Source organism: Tyto alba, unplaced genomic scaffold, assembly GCF_018691265.1.
Source record: "Tyto alba isolate M040663 unplaced genomic scaffold, T.alba_DEE_v4.0 Super-Scaffold_7, whole genome shotgun sequence".
Lineage (NCBI taxonomy): Eukaryota > Metazoa > Chordata > Aves > Strigiformes > Tytonidae > Tyto > Tyto alba.
In genome coordinates this window covers 10,558,457-10,578,635 of record NW_024881328.1, presented here as the reverse complement: position 1 = coordinate 10,578,635, position 20,179 = coordinate 10,558,457, and the positions used below count along the sequence as shown (strand labels likewise).

At 42.0% G+C, this 20,179-nt stretch overlaps 1 protein-coding gene across 4 annotated transcripts; it reads right to left on the bottom strand.

The window, feature by feature from the left end:
- Window positions 1-4,063: 4,063 nt before the first annotated feature.
- Window positions 4,064-18,442, bottom strand: INSIG2 (insulin induced gene 2). Of its 4 annotated transcripts, XM_042783872.1 has the most exons (7): window positions 18,036-18,064; window positions 17,303-17,410; window positions 13,447-13,788; window positions 10,398-10,522; window positions 7,992-8,158; window positions 7,468-7,567; window positions 4,064-6,984 (listed from the first exon to the last, which is right to left on the bottom strand). In XM_042783872.1, the coding sequence occupies exons 3-7, from the start codon at window positions 13,688-13,690 to the stop codon at window positions 6,943-6,945; spliced, it is 678 nt and encodes a 225-aa protein (XP_042639806.1). In that variant the 5' UTR covers window positions 13,691-13,788; window positions 17,303-17,410; window positions 18,036-18,064; the 3' UTR covers window positions 4,064-6,942. The 4 variants fall into 4 exon arrangements, with proteins under 4 accessions (XP_042639806.1, XP_032859030.1, XP_032859029.1 ...); XM_033003139.2 differs by lacking the exons at window positions 17,303-17,410; window positions 18,036-18,064 and adding an exon at window positions 18,424-18,442; XM_033003138.2 differs by lacking the exon at window positions 17,303-17,410 and having other exon boundaries at window positions 18,036-18,158.
- Between the last annotated feature and the right edge of the window lie 1,737 nt (window positions 18,443-20,179).

The following is a 20,179-nucleotide window of genomic DNA, read 5'->3' as shown; positions in this document are numbered from 1 at the left end:
GTCCCAGAGTTCATCCCCTGGACCAGTGCAATGATCAAAATCTGCAGAACAACTCCCCATAAAAACGTTTCCAAGAAGGGGTATGTGGCTCACTTTCTACCAGCTTCATTATTTCTTAACACTGCATTTCTACATTTATTACTTACATAATACTATGTGTCTATCATTCCTTATACTACTTATCACCATAGTGGATACATCACTACACCGAGTCACATCCCTGAAACATCAGTCTTCAGGATCCTTCAGTTCATCTTCTTCAAGATACTACTCCAGCTGCATTTTTGCTTGTTACACTAACTTGAAGAAACTGATTGGTAAGATGAGTCTGAAGCCACACAAAGCAGTATTATTTCACTCTCTCCAGTTTAATCAGAACAGGCACAGGTCCAACACAAATCCTCAGCTGAATTTCCTGCAAGTGAAATACTGGACAAAAAAAAAAAGGCAAGATCGTGGCAAGCATTTATGACAACAAGCTCATCAGCAGCCAACATTTTGCATTTGCATCATTATTAATCTGCTCTGCCAGATCTGATTCTTCTAAGTCAGTCCTCCTGAAGAACTGATATACCATATAAAAAGCACACATTGTAAATCACAGAGAATGATGATAATTTTCATCAGTGGTGAAAGAGAAGAGGGAAATTTAGATTCTGCAGTGTGCTGCTCTTACTTGTTGCACAACGCAGGAATTTTTTTGACCTGTATCATATTAGAAAAGAAGTGAGGTCTAAACAATTTCATACCTTTAAAACACAGCGGGCCAAATTCCCAACCAGCATGAAATCCTGCATATCCACTGAAATCGATGGAGCTATGCCAGTTCAGCTGAGAACTCAGCTTTGCATGTCAGTTCATTCAGCAATGATTGCACTTGACATGCAGCACAGAACAAGCGTTTGTTTTTAAAAAGAAAACAGTGGAGTCTTTCAGTGCTAACCCAGCCTATACATAGTCCCGGTTCCAAGAACGGGATTAACTGTCCTCAGCTCAGGCTCCTATGTATTTTTGCAAAGGAAGAGTAAGGAGGAGATAAAAAGCATATTCTTCACTCTTTGGCACACTGATGGAAGGTCTCTCCACTTGAGACAAGAAATGATGGTGTGTAGATCAGGGCAACTTTGCTTTTTGTTAGAACCTATAATTGATGCATGCATTTAATGTCCTTACAGGGACTTTCACCCCCCACCCAAACACCAGGTAGTCACATCCCTCAACTCTATCTCACCATTACCAATCAAAGTGCCTGGGGCCAGATCACCAGTTTCTCACAAAGTTCAACAGGACTGTGTCAATCTCAGCAAGAAGTTGCTAAAGCCATTTTCCTATTAATTAATTATCTGGTGGCATGGCCAGGCTTACCCCAGGCATCCCTAGTCATGGAGGAAACAACTAGCACAGCTGGGTTAGAAGAAAACAGACAAGCCAAAACACGCTTTGGTGATCATGGCCAATGATCTTTTTGAAAACAGATGAAGATCATAACAAGTCAATACAAATGCACTGCATCGGAAAGGCTCCCCTTCCCCTCCTGTTTTGAAACCCAGGATGAAATCAGAACTATCCTTTCTTGCAATATTATCCAAAATGTTGAAGCTTCTTGCATAATTTCTACCCAGTAAATTAGGTTGCAACCCTATTCCTCCCAGCTTTTAGTTCACACATTTTCCCTGAATAATTGCATGAAACAAATCTTGCTTTGAGGTTTGAATACCAAAAAGGTATTAAATATCTGAAATGTTGGTTTATCTCAAGTAACACAAGGCGTTATGTTGAACTAACCAGAGAACAGAAATAGCAGAATTACCTTGTGAATTCAGACAGCAACATATTCAGAAATACAGATTTTCTTTCAACAAATATTCTGCCGTATTTGATTAAAAGGCACACTTTCAGGATTTCTAACAACTTCATAAAAAGCAGACCTTACGACTATACCTGCGGACTTTGCCACTGGGAATACTCTGCAACACGTGCACATATCCCTGAAAAACTACAGTACAACAGGTCACTCCCTGCATAGAGGTTTTTAAGTGCAAAAGTCAAGGCACAACTGCTGCCAGTACAGAAAGTGAATCCCATGAACTGCCATCTGGGGACATTGCAGGTTGCGCGTCTGACACAGATGCACATGGCACACAGCACGCTGGACACCCCCGAGCTCTCAACCGGCTTGGCCTGGGGAAACATAGCAACCCTCTCCCTTTATATTCTTTCTTATTTGTATATGTCGTTTCATATCTGCTATAGTGCTGGGCAGGCTAAGTGTGAAAGTGCAACAAGAGCTGCTAAACTTTGGCACTTCAGAAATTAAGAGCAAGAGGAGAACCTCAAAAGAAAATGCAAAACTACATTTCAACCTGGATTTCAGCTCCAATCAGATCAAGAAACGACCCCTACCTCTTCCCCAGCATGGCTTTTAAGCATTCAAAGCACAAACTCCTGGTATGCTGCCTGAGAAGCCCAGGCATAGCTTATCCTTTAATTTGAGGCTTTGTCATTTGACCGGGGGAGGTAATCAGGACAAGGGTCTGGACCATGCTGCTCAAAACATGACAACAGAAACACCAAAATTCCAAGCTGGCTGCATGAAGCAATTAAAGCAGTGTTTACTATTCCATGACAGTTAACATGTTGGACTGACCTTTCATTTACTGTTTAGTACTGAACATTAAGCTGCAAAATTACTTATGCTTTGCATTTAGTACTGGCATCAAAGCTAACAGCATTAGATAGCTATTCCCACGTTGAGACACACGTTCCCTGTGCCCAGCTGTGCATGTACTTTTATAAGCATTGTATTTAACATCACTTCCACAGGTTATATTCATTCATTACCATTAGGAATTATTGGTAACAGTGCTCCAAAATGTAAAAAGCATATGCAAAATGTCCGGGGTGACACAGCTGGTAAAATTATGTCCCTTCCTTACATGCTGGGAGAGATAAAACGGGAAGGCTGGTGTATGCCCGAAGGTCCCCGAGGCAGCTCCCAGCCAGATGGCAGAATGGAAGTACAGAAGCTACAGAGGGAGAGTTTCTTTGTTTATGCTCCTTCTAGCTGCTTATAGCAGCCATGTTATGAATGGAGGCACAAGATGTGTTCCACGAGAGCCTGGCAGCCCAATGGTTGGAATATCCTCTCTGAAATGGGCAACTTTCCGTTTGACACCCTTGGGCTGAGCCTGGGCGGGAAGGACCCGGAGCTTCCAGTCCCCTGGGCAACGCTCTCATGAAGAGGCTACAGATGAAAGAGAGAGGTTACGTCTCCAGCAAAGCACCTTTTCCAGTGTCCTTTTGACTGATCTTAGTGCTATGACTAGGTAAAATGATGGTTATTTCTATTCTTGCCTGTCATTTGCCTGGCCAGACACTTGGCATGCCCAGGACTCTGCATTTTGACAGAAGAGTTAGGATTTTTGGGTCACAGGTTGCCAACACAAACACAGGTCTTTTCCATTCACCTCTCTCTCCAACTTCCACTGTGGTGCTGTCCTGCTGTGGGCGCTGCACCTCTAACACTGATGAGCCTCTTTCCCCACCCTTTCTTCACCTCCTCCTGGAGGCTTTTTCATTACACATTTTTAAAACTCTTGTATCTTTTTTTTGAGACAGAGCGACGGGCACTATGAATGGACAAGTCTGAATACCAGAATAACATTATGTTCAAGTGCAGGCCAGAACATTAATAAATACAAATATATTAAGGGATTCTCTGCCATCCATGGTTTTTTTTCATATTCTTAGCAGCTATTAATATCTAAATCTCTATTTTCTGTATTGCAACTGAAGTTATCTGGCTTATTTTCCCTCAGCTCAAATATTCCCATTGCAGATTCAAAAGGGCAAATTTTCAAAGACTGCTCAGTGTGCTAATTATGATAGAATTGCTGCCAATTTGATCTTGCCTGCTTCTTTTTTAGTATTTCTAAGACAGGTGTTTTGTGCAACCAGTATGCCAGCTCAAGGGTCAAAATTATTACAAGATCGCTGATAGAAGACAATTCAGTGTATTTTAAAATTCAGTATAATTTCTTAAAAAAAGAAGAAACCTATCAAACAAGGTTGTAAGTGTATTTAATGCTCATTTTGCTTTTAACAGCAATTTGCCAGTTTAAACAGCATAGACCTTACAATGCTTGATTAGTGAAGAGGTTATAGTCCTTATAAAGTTGTATCTAAAATATACCTTATTCATTCTCTATTGAACAACATTTTTAAGACAGTCTAATGTTATAATTACATGCTATACAGTAGCAGCATGTTCATACCACTATAGTTAAGGCCATGTCAGCGTTCTCATCATGAACCTTTTTCAGGGTTTGAACACATCAGCCATAAAATTACAATGCAGTTTGAAAAAACCCACAACATTCAGGATGTGAATCCTGTACTGACTTTAGTCAAATAAAAATAAAAATAGTACAACACATCTAATAAATGACTCCACACAAATTTATTTTGGACGATTGCTGCCTTTGCACAACATGCTCAAAATTTCCAAAATGAAATTTAAAAGAAGTTAGTGGACAGCACAGTCTAATCATGTTTAAATGAATCTGAGTGCAAAGTGTTGTAAAGTGGCTGCTACAGATGCACAATAACCACTTCTCACATACTGAACATTTTAACATAGACAAGGCTTCTTCTGTGTAAATATTTAGAATGGCAGGTAAAAGCAGTTCTACCACCAAGCGAATAATAAAATCTACTCATGTCCAGCTGTATACACTTAGTGGTCATGATGAAACTAAACCATTTACTAAGTCAGCACACTGGCTACTGTGGTACCATGTTATTCCCTACACTCAGGATAAGAAACAGCTGAATTTTTATGCCATTCATGCCCTGATAATTCAAGAGGGTCTTACCATGCTGCCCACCAAGCTGAAGCCTTTTGCTTAAATAAAGAAGAGGGATGAGGTGAAATACTGTATGGAAGGGGACCCAGCAGCTTCTTCAGTGAAATGCCAGAGCCTGCCTAAAGAAATTCACCCTTGGTTCATGCCCTAACAGTTTCTTGGTTTTATTAATAAAATGTTTCTTATTGTCACGTGGTTTGATTAAAAGAAAATCTCTAGTCAGGGACCTATTTAAACATGTTCTACCTCTGCTTAGAGCAAAGCACATCTGTAAGTGCTTTCCTAAAACATTATCCAATGAAAGTGTGCTTGAGGTGTTGAATTGCCACGGAACCCTGATAAGCTGATGGAACTTTGTGGAGCTGCAGAACCAAGCTCTTTAGACATAATTTACTTGTTATTTTTATATTTCCCCATCAAGAAATTTTCCTTTTGTGACCACCTCTTTTGTTACAATGCTTTCGGAAGCACTCCACTGCATACTTTTCAGACTGAAAAAGTGTCTCCTATTTCAAGCTCTGTGTACAATGCACACACACATTTATTAATAAAAACTTGTCTAAACATCTATTTGTTCTTTGGACCAACTCCAGCCTCCCTTGGTGACTGTAACATGTCTTATAAACCTTTCAAGGAAGATTTTAAAAATAATACTTCAAGACAAAAAAGGAAAACAAATATATTAAAACATCAACACAGAGACAGAAGGGAGAAAACAGAGCAGAGACACCCCATGCCAAATTCAGTGCTGGCACAGGTTAGCAGTGTCCTCTTGAAGCCTGTTTTCTGCCTCTTGCACAAGCTCTTTTATCTCATGGTCTTCAAAAGGTGCTGCAAAGCCAAGAGGCAATTCCATGCATGCCCCCAAATATGGGTCACACACTAAAAGCCACCTTCTTAAGAAGGGAACCGATTAGCACACAGCCTATTTCAGCCCTCTGTCCTATCAGACTTTTTGTGCACAGGCACCTGTAAAACAGGGGTAACCGTATTTCACTACTGCAGAAAACTGCTTAAGAACAAATGCATTTCTGGTTGTCTGGACTATAGTCACAGCAATAAGGGCTACATCATTACCTAAAATACAGTCTTGCCTCCTTCTACCAATCCCTGCGAACAGAACAGGTAGCAGACAAGGACTATCAAGAGTAACATTGGTAATGGAGGGTTTTATGACACTATATGCTAGTGGCTGATTTAGTTCAGCAGAATTAAGTTTCGCAATAAAATCTCCCTAAGATTTTTTTTTTTTTCTATAAAGGATCAACACAAGTCAGCTTAAGAGATTGTACAAGAATGACCCAAATTGTATCCCGTTACTCAACACAAGTAGTTTCAGAATCTCTCCACATCTGATGATGGTCCACACAAATTCATATACAGACATATATACTAGTTGTACCAGGGACAAAAATAGCAAAAAATTTCCAGCCTCGGTTTCCATTTCTGTATTCTGTGATATGGGCATGTACCACAGACAAATTAAATGCTATGGCAATAACCCACACAATCTGTATTAAGTTTCCTCACATGTGATGCAAGAAGAATGATACAGTGCATTCTAGGTAGAAATCAGTTACTTATTGCATCAAAGCTCACCTGTAATCCATGAATTTCATAAAGATATAACAGGCTATCATAATGGAAAGATGAGATCCTAATTCCTAAATTTCAATCCCCTGTCTTTCACTGAGCTATTAAGACCAAATTCCTCAAAATTTTCAAGACAGAGTGAAGCAGAAGTTTCAGCTACAAAAATGTAGTGCAAAGGTTCAGTTTGGCACTGCAACGTTATGGACAGACAAGAATTAATGGTAAACTCAGTTTAGATTTGGAAAAAAGAATCCTATAATTGAACCAATATTGTCAAATGTATTGCATACTATTATAACTTCACAGTAATCAAAATCAGACACCAAGATTTCTACAGAAGCAGCAATCACAGATTGCAGTAAAGTATACCACTTAAGGGGAAAAAAATTGCATTTTGGCAATTTCATAGTCAAGTGTTCCTTATGCTCTTCCAACAGTCATTTGTCAGAAATTTTCCTGTTTAAAAGGTGCATATTGTTTCTCCTCAGTCCTCGTGAGACTTCTCTGCAATGACTTTGCATTCATACTGAAAAACAGAAGTTGACAAAATTAATAATATTCATTTACATAACTAATGAAAAAGACTGCTATGAGGGGGATTTTCCTACAAAATGGGTGATAAGATAGCTTAGCTTACACTTCACCCAGGTAAGTTTGGTCTCCCCAAGATTTGTGCACACACTGTTGGCTGCAATTTCTGTCTCCTTCAGCAGAAAGAACAGTTCAGACTTAGGGGATGGACTGACTTCTCCCCAAACATGGCCTTATTTAGCTCGTGGTCCTGAAAGGACTAAAAGTATGCAACTGAGAGTGTACAGAGCAAAGTCATGGGCTGTGCTCTGAATAACAGTACTAATGGCTCACTAATTAGACCAAAAAGCAATGATTATTGATTTTTACCTTACTCCACATCCACAAGTCAAATAGCTGGTTAGTATACATGAAGGAAGGAATGACATGTAAATTAAAACTTTTACTAGAAGGCAATCGATGCCCCCTCCAAACTTACCATTGCCAGCTGCCTGCCAATATTGCCCATAGTTATTCCACCCGCAAAAAATATACATGGCAACCAGGAACGAACATAAAGGAAATCTGGAGATGTGTACCTGAAAAAGAACAAGAATTTTTGAGCTCAACGTTGTGCAATACATAGATTCCTCCAATCACAAGACAAATCCACAAATTTAAATTTTAGGACATTTCAACTCAAAAAGACAGATATTACAGAAATTTAATTACTTGCAGCAAATAACAAAGGAGGCCTTCTTAATCATAACCCCATATGTTCAACTAAAAAAATCATGTTACATTGTTAGTAAGGTAGTGATTTTATTGAAATAAGCAACTCCCAACTAAAATTCTCACTTACAAACACGTAAAAGCTTTCATGAACAGTCCAGTGTATGTTATGTTCAAAATTAAGTGCTGGCTGCTTTGGAAAACATGTCAAATTCTACCCTTTCAGTTACTCTAATTCTATGTTATAGCTTCAGGAAAATATCATTTAACCATGAAGGAGTAAATACTTACTGATAAACTCCATTGTAGACCAGAAGCTGTGACACCAGTGTGGCCAGGAAAGCAATTCCTACTCCAAGACCAAAGCCACTTCGTGACCTATCAAATGTCCACCACAGTCCAATTGACAGGGCTGCTAATGTGAGAGACAACTGGATATTGTTGGCAAAATTCACTTTCTGTGTTGATTGTTAAGGATAATTTTGGAAATATCATATACAAGTGTAAAATAGTTTTCTTCATTCTGTTTATCATATTTTAGCACAACAGAAAAAAATACCATAAAAAAATACTGCACTAGCTGTATCAGCTATTGCACAGCTATTGGGTATAAGGAAATAAGCCTTGTAACTGTTGCCAATATATCAGGAAACTAAAGACACTTCACATTTTTAGGGTCTTAGCATTGTACAAGCACTAAGACACTATACACCTACCAGACAATGCAGGTGTTTTATACAGACATACAATGAACATGTTACTGTTCAGAGTAAAGACATCTCATCCTTAATTACACTAAGCATGAAATCTTAAATCTAGCGTTAGAGTCCTCCAAATGACATTTACTGAAAAAAGGTATTTATCACTCTTAACTGCAATTTTAATTTCCATGCTAGTTTACATTCAGCCAAACATTAAAAATGTTGTTTTCTATAAAACAGAACGTAAATAATATTACTGTAAAAGTATTAATGTAAATCAACATTGAAAATTAGTTTTGTCAACTGTATGATAAAAGTGTGAAGTCCAGATATCTTTGTAGTGTTTCACGTTCTTCAAAATGTTTTGGAAATACTACCTCATCCTCACTGTTCCTGTCCAAAACAGATTATTAAAGAGGAGGCTGCCAAGTTTCATAAGCCTGAAAGCAAATTTATGGGATGACAACATAAAAACCTGCCCTACTTTCTCACAAAGACCTGGAGAGAGACCTAGAGGACATGTGAAAGAAGTTCAACTAACTGAAATAAATAATTATAGGATAAAAATCAATAGCATCAGAAAAAATGTCAAACAAGAACGAAAGACACACCAAATATGGCAATGTACAGAACTGGTAATAAGCTGAAAAGAAAGCAGTCTAGAGAGCTGTCAAGCAGGAAATACAGACAATACATTAATGATGTCCTGGATTATCTGTAACAGCTGTTAGAAAACTGCAAGAAGGTTTGCTGTAAATAATCTGACCCGTGTGGAGAAAAGCTGTCAATTCCTTTGTATTTCTTAAAAGCAGCAAAGTTGCATGTGCTTACACAACAGGTACAGTCCAGGTCAGTGAGAACCAGAGGACCAGATTAGTGCATCTTTGGCAAGGGGGGCAAGGTTTGTGAGGGACTGTGGGAATGACTCTGAACCTTGGCAGCTCCAGCTCATCCAGCCATCCTGGATAGGATGGCTGGTGAGAACCAAAGCAAACAACAACAAAAAAAAACATCTGAGGGCCAGGACACCTCAGTAAGAATTCAGCCAGCTCTCACATCTTTCACTTAACTTGCTCTCTTCTCCTGGAAATGAGAAAATTCAGTAGCACGCAATCAGAACTTAGCACGGTTTCTGCAAACCATGTTGGAGCTGACACTGAAGGAGATGAGGGTTCCAGAGACGATGAACTTTCCCGTTAGTTTACAGGATCCCAATTTTCACAGACAGATCCTGGTTTTACCTGACAGAAGAGGCACTAGGCTTGAGTACACAAAACCACTAAGACTTAACAGCACTGCCAGTAAGGTGTGTCAGTCCACATGAAAAGCACCCTGTCACCCAGCATGTCTCGGAGGGAAGGGATGCCAGTTTTGAGCACACCTGTGCAAGGATGTCTCTGAATAGTTACACAATTAGGAGTATAATGTACTGCAACACACCGACTTCCAATTGCTCTTACTGAATGATCACGGGAATGGTAACTACTCTCTCAGCACCAAGGCATCATTTGCAGAATGGGGTAACAACACTTACTTGCTCTCTGTATTCCCTGGTATTACCTGGTCCTGAGTTTTCCCCATTCTTTGCAAAGTACATGTGCTTCACTGATACCTTCAAGACCAGGCTTCAACCTCTTCCTACAGTGTTAAAAGGACACCAACCCTTGCAATGTCTTAAAGCACTTTTCTGTAATACCGATCACATAGATATTTCCCCGCACTTACTTTCATTATTCAATGAAAATAAAGACTATAAGTAAGACAAAGCATAATATTGAGACATTTCTAATGAAAAGATTTTTCAGAATGAAAAGACATTAAACTTATCACCTCCAATACTGCTACGACAGTTTAACACTAACACATATTCTGCATTTCCCTTGCATAAAATGCTGCATGTTATATCTTTAACAACAATTCACCGTGACTGAGTATGTGAGCTTTGTTTTAGTGGAAACCCATCTGTTATTGCCAATTTCATTAGAATATAGGATACAGCGCTGGCATGATTTATTCCCACAAAGACGGCTACACATCGCATTACACTGGACCATTCTCTCTTAAATTTATGTGGCTCTCCCAGATGTCTGTCCATGCATGGGTACAATAACCCAATCACAGCTGTGGAGACAGGAAAGAAAAAAAGGCCCAGAAGTTGAAGCACCAGCAATATTTAACTCAAATAAAGACTATCTAGACTTTGAGAATTATCGTCACTACTAAACCAGATCTTTTAAGGATAAATAGTACAAAACATACTTTGTAAAAGAAGAGGAATTTCAAACAATTTCATTATTTAAAAAAGCTCTGTAGAATTTCAGCAGCATCACTGCAGCAGTGACCCAGCAGAATTAGCAAAACAGAGTCAGTCTGAACCAGGGACAGAGGACTGAAGAGCTCTGAACCCTACCAAAATCTGCAATCTCACATTGTAGTTCAAAAGGTGTAGTATAGCTTGCAGGCTGGCACTTTTGAAAATCCCACATATCAAACACGTATGTTTAAATAACTGCAAAACAAACACACCACAGTAAGGGCAGAGTGTGGTTTATAATATCAGTATTTTGTGTTTTCTTTCGTTGTTGTTACAAACAGGTTTTGTTTGGATCACGTTTTTCTCTTCTTCAGTGCTACTATAAAGGCTCACACAAAGAGGGAAAGCCAATATTCTGTGGTAGCTGTTGAATACAGAAAGCAAACAGGACTTTCAACCCCTCGGAACTGCTATGCTCTTTGAACATTTCTTCATAAGTATGTTCTCTATTGCAGCTGCAGTTAAAAAGACTGTTACCAGCACTGCTGAGGAATAACACTGGTGCTTAACGTTAAACTGGTGTTACAGTGAGGGGGCAGAGCCTGAGTCGTAGGTACAGACTCCACTGCCCTCAGTCTGGCATGCTGTTGGAGGTAGGTTATGGAAAATGCTCTTTCTTCTGCCAGAGAGGAAACTGATCTCCAGAATTTGGGAAAATAAATCTCCAGTAAAGCTGGAGCGGAAAAAACCTCTCTGGGAAATTTTCTTGCTGAAGGCATTGGGTCAAACTGATGACTAGTAACAGTGATGGATAAAAGGACTTCTCTGAAAGCAGTCTCGATCATCACTGATTATAAATATGCAAAATACAGTTATTCTGTTTATAATAATAAACCATCCTGCAGAGAAATGTTCATGTCGATTCCAGGAAGGCTGTGCAAGTATGAATGGTAAGAAAATGGGTGAATTATCAGCATTTATTACAGAGGTTCCCTGTATGTATGCTAGCAGAGAAGATAAGGAAAGAAAATGGAGAAGAAAAGACTGATAATGAAAAAGAAAGAACTTGAACACCTCAACAGAGGTCAATCCTGCTGGGAAAAGCCAATTAAGGCAGTAATATCTTTAAGTCAGGCAGCTTAAAATTAAGCAGTGCAAATGCCTAGCAGGTGACTGACTACACTTTACAAGCCATATCCAGACTTTCCATCAAACCCGCCAACCCATCAGAACCAGAAAGGTCCACAGGTTTCTTCTGAGAAGATGGCAAGATCTCGCCTTCACGACTTCCCCATATGCAGCTGCAGACAGTGTTCTTGGACAACCTGAGGATAAGGTGCAGCCTGATGCAAACAGCTCACAGAGCAAACATTACAGTGAACACTGCAAACTGTACGTGTTGCTCCTGCAAGTTGAGATTCTGTCATTTCAGCACACACTACTCCACATACAAAAGATCAAACATTTACCAGACACGTGTGTCAAGACAATCAGTTTAAAGTATAAAAGAAAAATGCAGCAAATGCAGGATACAAACCAAAAACTAATCAACAATCTCAGCAAGACAACAGAAAGAGGACTAAAACAACTAGCAAATAAACCAGGTATGTAACTGCCACCATAACACACCAAATGCATTCCAACCGGAGAACAAAACTGACACATTCAGGGAGATATTTGGAGGTTTTCTTTTCAAATCAAGCTCCTCTGTGACATCTGGAATGTAATATTTCAACAAAGTATCAAAAATAAATCAATTAGATGACTAGGAAGAAAAATAAATTACTTAAATATTGTCACTAGCGAAACAGTGATGCCAACTCAAAAGCTAGTTTGTTGACTCATATTAATACCCAGAAACATGGGCTTCTCAGTCTTATTAGAACTGACCTGTAAGAAGATACCGCCTTTACTGTAACGGTTCACTAAAGCAGAATCCTCCAGTACTGGCTGCTAAGAACATTCCCTTCACAAAGTGTAAAACTGACCCGCAGAACCAGTGATTTTCAGAGCCAAGTAGAAAGCCAAATTCTATCAGGCTTGTAACATGGAATGTGCCTGGATACTTGGAAGATGAAATAAGAGGAAAAAGGGGTACTTCTTACTGCCTACAGCAGACATCTCACTTAAACTGAACTCACAAAAGCCTCAACTCCCTATGTGTTCATGGGAGAAATGGAGCACGTTCACATGATCTGACTTGATACACGAATCTAACCAAGGTGCTCTGTGCTGCAATGCGCCTCTACAACTCCAAAGTGTGTGCCTGGTCTCAATTCCCTGAGACACAGTCAGGTCTTCCAGCCTTACAGAGCTAGAGAAATACTTCAAACTGGACTGAGGAACAAATAGAAAGCTGGACCACAAAAGGACCATTACTTAGGGTGCCTTGCTGTGCTCAAAAGAAGGTGCTGCACAATCTGATGCTTCCAGGGTATTTTCAAGGGCTGCCTGCAGAGCACACTCCTGTAATCCAGCCTCAAGGTTACAAGCGGAACAACCTCCTAAAGTCTGTTAAACCTGCCCTCTAACCCAGCAGAAAAAGCAAAGGTTATGCTCTGCTGACAGTGTTACAGTGAAACAGGTTAGCAGAACATCAATTTCTAGACACATGTAGGCATACCTGTGTATACATGGGGATATGAGAAGGATAGTAATAGCTCAAAAAGGGCTGCGATGCTGGAAGAGACATTTTTATCTTCCAAACCTTTAGTATAGTTTTTTCTAGTTGTGTAACTGCCTATCTACCCTTTCATCTCCACGCCAGGCATACGTACACGACTGGACTTACCTGACGCTGTGCCACAGCAAGGTGGTACCCACCAAGCTGAGGAGAAGATGCTTGTGATCACATCAGGGGGGAAGAGGGTAACGTTTCTCTGGATCTGAAGCAAGTTTAATACTAATGCAAGAAATACGCCAATAAAAAACAGCACTATACCACGAATTACCAAATTCATGCCACGACTGGTAACAGATGAAATGTACGGGCCACACTTTTTTGGTAAGGTTGGCATTGCATCATTTTCTGCCATGACTTCTTATGTTCTCAGAGACATCCAAGAGGCTGACTGAGGACGATTCACTTGCAATCCAGTATTTTGACCCTCCTCAATTGGGAGATATCCAAACCCTGAAAATAATAAAAAGAGAGTAAAAAATGCAGATATAAGGAACATTAAATATATTTCTCTTAAATAAATTGGAGATTGGGTTAAAAAATATGGCTATTATATGTTTCTGAATTTTCTGAAGAGGCAATTAGTCATTTGAGAGCAAACCAACCACAACTGCAAAAACACCTTACAAAGAGAACAGGCTTTACAAGTAGCTTTGTCTACTAGGAGACAGAAGAGGAGGAAACATATGTGATGGGACAGCCAGGAATGCGAAACCATGGGGAAGAGGTGAAGAAATGAAACCGCTATCAGATGGAAGAAAGGCTTGCTTTGCAGCTTGCTTTGCAGTAACAATAAATTGGTTTTCTCCCATCCTTTAAGCAACAACTGCAGATTAGGTAATTCAGAAGTAAGCAAACACAGCCCTTAGTTTCAAGTCTGCCACAGCGGTTCACCGATCTCTCTTCTTGAAGAGACACCAGAAAGTATTTCTCAACTGGAAAGTGAAATCTGAAAAATATTTTTCAGGATGGAGTCAGAATTTCAGCAATCCTGCAGCACACCCATTTTCATAGCCCCAGATAACAATAAACAACTCGGCAAACCAGAGAAGTAATCTCAATACAGAGAAATATTTACCAAAAATAACACACTTTTGGTGAAAACTGCCATACGCTATTACAAACCATAATTGTTATCAAGCACAAAAGAACCTGAGAGTGAAGGGAAAAGAAGCTCCCACTGCCTGTGCACTATGTAGAGTCCTACATGGGTAACTGCCGGCACTACAGGAATGGCAGATTTCCCATCCCAATCACTCTTTCTAAAAAAACAAACCTGTCCATCAAGAGTCTTGTTATACATGGATTCAGTGCCACATTCATGTATAACAACAATTTTGATCGACAGCTTAGCCACCTGGAACTTAAGAAAAAAAGCCCTGACATTGTTTTTAAATTTGAAACTGCCAACTGGTGGCGGCTTTTGCTAACTCTTACTTATGGCCATGCGGGCACAAGGGGAGCCAACGCAGCACATCCATCCCCTTCCTCCCTGGCTTCAGCAGATCCCAAGGAAGCGAAGACGCAGCAGCAGTGCAGAGGATCCAGCATTCACTTTTGCTGATTGAAAGCCAAAAGGGAAGTTAAATCCATCCAGGCTAGTTAAGATACTACAGGTAACTGCACAGAAGATGTGATGCCATGCTGTGGCTTCCTCTATCACTCAGAAAAAGTTCCAAGAGGCAAAACAAAAGAAAAAAAGTTCTGATCACATGTAACTTCCCACTGGCAGTTCAAGGAGGCAACAGACTCCTCTTAAGAATACAGAATCTCTTCTACACGGCCGATTCTCTGTGTTATTTGTAATCATGAACACATCTTGGGGGGAAAGTGGGCAACCATGGTGTCTGGCTTCTTAGTCAGCTTCCTGAGTCACACTGAACAGATGTCTGCATTGAGGCTGGCACAGGCACTGCAACACACTTCCCTCAAGCAAAAAGGAGGTGCTCCAGATTCCCTCCCCCCCCCCCCCCCCCCCCCCCAGCTGGCATAGTAATGGAGCTGGGATAATACATTTAACCTCCAGGAAAGAAATCACGGAGTCACAAGTACATCACTCTTTCAGCTGAGTCTCCCCTGTCCCTGGTGGCTTTACCCACCAGGTGATCACAGGAATTCCCAGAATTTACAGGAGTCTTTTCAATACATGGCATTAGAGACTGTAGGTTCCAATCACAATCTCTGCAGGAATACCATACATAATGGGGGCTTATAAACTGTTACATCCCTTTGTAGCTTTTACTTGCCTAGGAAAAGAAGCTAAACTCTGGACTCTCCATTTGCTTCACCAACCCAATGGCTCTTAGCACTTCCTAAAGTCCACATCCCTTTTTTTTTTTTTTTCAATGCATGACCAGAGCTGATGTATACGATCCCAGGTTCAGCTCTCAGAGTCTTGTGTAAGAAAGTTCACACTTTTGTGTCTCTCTTCAAATGAGCTCCTCTGCTGCACACCAAGAATCACAATATCTGTTTTCACCACCATAAAGCAGCTGCTCACATCCTGTGATCCATTACTGCACTTAAGTCTCTCTTCTGTCCTGTTACTGAACTCCTTGTTCATTGGTACCAGCCCCAAACCTTGCATGCTGAATTTCAGCCCGTAGGTATTATTTATTCTGACACTCAATATTATTCCATTTTTCCTGTAGGATATCTCAAGTCCTCTTTGGCCCTGCAAATGGTTCCCAGCTTTGGGTCATCAACAAACATCATTACTACATCCCATTTTGTGCACCAAGGTCATCAACTAAAACACTGAGCAAGATCAGCCCAAGTCCCTCTCTTTGATTAAATCTATTAATAATTTCACTGCAGCCATTATTTCCCCATTTTATACTATCTCTTGGTATCTCCCTTTAACAAGACTCTGCTTCTTGTAATTCTTCAAATACAGTAATCTCCAACTCAATTAAGAATCATCAACTGTCCCACACGGCAATACTGATGTAAACATTGATTGGACCTTACTTTTTTTTCCTAAAAATACTGATGATCAAATAAAAGTCCGATTTTATTCTAGCATAAAGCAGTTTCAGAATACAAAACCTGCATTTACCTGATTTCCATTTATTTAATATGTCATTTGGAAAATAAATAATATGTGTGACAGACAGCTCATCAAAATGTAACACCACTTTGCTACACAAGGAAATCCCTTCATGCTTTTATACAACCACTGCAGATGCAAGTCATTCAAGGCACCAGCAACAGATTTTTACTACAAGGTAAACAGCAAGGGCACTTGGTTGGGTACACATCAGTGAATGTTTATAACAAGTAAGTTCCCAAATTAGCACGATGCAGTAATTTCCATCCCGGTTTCTCACCCTACACATATTGCTCCTATTTGTTTTATCCCACTTGCCAAGTTTTCTCTACTCGTTGGCTCCGAGACCTTCTGGCATGCCACAAACAGAGCAATGAGGGAAAAGAGCAAGGTGACCAACACTCACGTAAAGATTCTTCAGTGCCTCGGACAGCCTGGGTTCATGATGCTCATGCACGGCAAAGGTATTTATTATTGTCACCTTTCACGAAAATGGAAATTAAGATCTCTAAAGAAGGCATCACCCTCTCTTTCTGGACTGGGAGGCTGGTGTGCCTCCAGAAGAGATGATGTCTCTCTCCTTGTAAGCCTTGTATGCCTTGTATTTTACTGAGGGTTTCCACGCGGATGGGAACAGTTCGCATATTGAACCAACACTACTTCTGAGCCTTCATCTCTTGGGAATGCATATTCAAAACTGTAACACCACACTGAAAGCTACAGGCTTGGCACTGCCACAAAGCCCCAGCTGCACTTCCCCTCCTCGGTGGCACACAGCTTCAACCCAAGGCTTTTAATATACCATGCGAGAGCATTATATACGATTCGCAAGGCAACCACGCGATGTCTGGCATTGCGCAAAAAAGTTAACAAGTAAATTATCACCCTAGACATTTTCAAAACACTTAGTCACTTAACTGTCTTCTAATTAGAAGATCTGTCCTGCAAGCGCTCCCCAGTGCTCTTCACGTTCATGAAGAGCCTTCTGCTGCGTGCGATTCACGACTTCTGACACCACACAGACACCTTAGGAACAACGCAGCGTAGCGGGGGCCAAGAAAGAGAAGGTTTATTTAAGCAACACCGCGCAGGAGATAGCAGCAATGGTGAGGTGACAAGAAACCATCCGTCTTCCACGAGGCAACGCCGAAAGCGAACCACCCCCCTTCCCCGGGCACCAGGCGAGGCGGCTCTGACGGCCGCTCTGCCCCGGATCCCCCCGGCCCGGGGGAGTCCCACCCGCCCGGGCATCGAGCCGGTGCTTCAGGCCAGCGTTAGCCCCCCCCAGCCGCGGCCCGGCCCACTACGCAAGGCCGGCGGAGGAGCCGCGGGCCCGGCGGCGCAGGGCCCAGCCCGCAGGGAAAGCCCCGCCGGGCGGCGGGTCTGACGGCTGCCGGGGGCGGGGGGGGAACGGCGCCCGCCGCCCTCGCTCACCCGCCGCGCCCGGGCACCCCCTGCGACGCAGGCAGCCCGGCGGCGGCGGGGCCCGGCGCCACCCCTGCCCCGAGGCAGCGCTCCGGCCGCCCGGGGAGCGGAGCGGAGCGCCGCTGCCCGCCCGTCCCGTCCCGTCCCCCCACGCCGCGACCCGTGTGTCCGTCCGTCACCCCGTCCCCCCCGCCCCCGCCGCGACCGCCGCAGCCCCGGGACTCACTCGGCCTCCGCCATCTTCTCCCTCCCCGCGCCAGTCCCCGCCCCGCGCAGCCTCCGCAGCGCCCCGCCGAGCGGCTGGCGGGGGCGGGCCGGGCGCGGAGCGGAGCGGAGCGGGGCCGGGCCCGCCGGGAGGGCCGGGCGGCGGCAGGGGCGGCGGCCGCTGAGGGCGGCCCTGCCCCGGGGGAGCGGCTGCCGAACCGCGCCAGGAGGTGCGGAAGAGCCCGCGGGCGCGCTGGCCCGCGGAGCGCCGTGCGTGCGGGGGAGATGGAGTCGCTCGCGTGAAACTTCCAGAGAAGGCTCTGCCGCGCTGCTCTGCCTGGGGAAAGGGGGCTCGCTGCAAAAAAAAAAAAAATATATATATATATGTATAGCCGTTAGTCTTTTTGTACCGTGCTTAGGCTGCCCGCTGAGGGGGGTTTAGCGATGTAGCGTTGTGTAACGTCCCCGGTGCACGTTTCAGTCACAGAAAACGGGAAGATGAAGTGCTGGTTTCCAGGCTCGGGCTGCCAGCCTGGCAGCGGCTCTGCCGAGCACCCGGGCCTGCCGGGGCTTCCGCATGCTTAGCTGCTTTGATGGGGGCAAAAATGACACAGCCCGTTACCGCAAACCCACGTTCTGGTCACCAGCCTGGGGCCTCGCTGGGAAGAGGTTCAGTGTGAAGCACGTAACAGCCTGCTCTGACCTGCCTTAATGAAGGCATCGCAAATAAAATGCCAGTTGTTGTATATATGTGGGGAGGGGTGTAGGAGAACAATGCTCTCACACTTATATATCATATATAGAGTTATTATATTCATTATTACTCTTCTACTGCTGAAATTTTCTCATTATCAGTGTGATAATATAATTTATTACAAACATTTGCACAATGCATTCCCCCATATTTAGTATTTCATTGCAAACACTTTGATAGAGCTTTCCATATTATGAAGTCTGTAGTGATTCAGTGCAGATCCTATTACAGCTCCCACAATAATGATTGGTTAGGATGAAATTTGTAACTGTATTTACTACAGTGACATCTTTCGTGATAACTGTGGTTTCTTTGTGCTGGTATGCTCTGAACAACAGTGTCACCAAACACGTATAATCTCAGAGTAGAGAACATGGATCTATAATAGACATTTTAAGAATGGAAAAGGGAGAGATTTACAGCAGCAGAAACCCATTGTGGTTTAGATGAGCAATAAATGAATTTTCAGATCCTTCAACTTTGGTTTTTGTTACACAGAAACAAAGACTTTTTATTCTCAGTAATTCCTACTGAACTGCTTGCCCTGTCTGTGGTTTAGATAGTTACTTTGCTGTACTTGAACTCCAAATTTTGTATTGAGAAAGACAAAAGGGTTTTTTAATCACATAAAAGACCTTTCCCTAATGTCATATAGCCACCTTTGGCCAGCCACACAGCTGAGTGCCCTATCTCTTCACGCCTTAATGACCAGGACCATCAGAAAGACTGAAAGCAGAAACTTTGTGAAGAAAAAGTGTGAGCCTTAGAGAGGGAAGAGTGGCGTAAGTAGATGGAGACTGCAAATGATTGCTGGATCTTTCCTTCTCTAGACACATGTATATATAGTTGGGTAATGATTTGTCTATACATAAAGTTGGATTAGTTATAGTCAGGTCTGTTGCTGTACTATAAAATTACAAGAGCTTAATTCCTACAAAAAATAAACGGGTCATATAAGAAATATTAGCTATATTAGTTGAAGGGTATTAAAGCTAGTATGTGAGGAAATAAATAACCAGTGTTGGTGTAAACCAGTGCAACTCCATAGACTTTATTGGCATTGCCAACTTACACCAGCTGAAGACTTGGTCCTTACACCCATCTGCTTATCCTAGGGGTACAATGTCCTGTTGCACAAAAGTGGGAGGAGCATGGGGGAAAAGCATACGAAAACATGTCTGAATTGGAAATTGCCAAAATAACTACATCAGCAAATAGTTTTGCAGACAAAGGAAACAGAAAAATGACCTGCAGAAAAATGTCACGTGCTCTGACTTTGACTGGAATTGCTATGAAACATCATGGGAGAAACATCTTTTTTGGAAAGCAACACAGAGTTGTTTCACTGCAGTGACTGCAGAACAAACCAATATAGAATACTGTGAATTTAGTTTTGAGACATAAATATTGCT

Coding starts and splice junctions, on each gene's coding strand:
- INSIG2 (XM_033003139.2), bottom strand. CDS start 13,690: ATGGCAGAAAATGATGCAATGCCAACCTTACCAAAAAAGTGTGGCCCG. Junction 10,523..13,446: donor TTGCTGTGGCACAGCGTCAG/GTAAGTCCAGTC, acceptor CTGTCTCCACAG/CTGTGATTGGGTTATTGTAC. Junction 8,159..10,397: donor GAATAAATCATGCCAGCGCT/GTATCCTATATT, acceptor CAATCAACACAG/AAAGTGAATTTTGCCAACAA.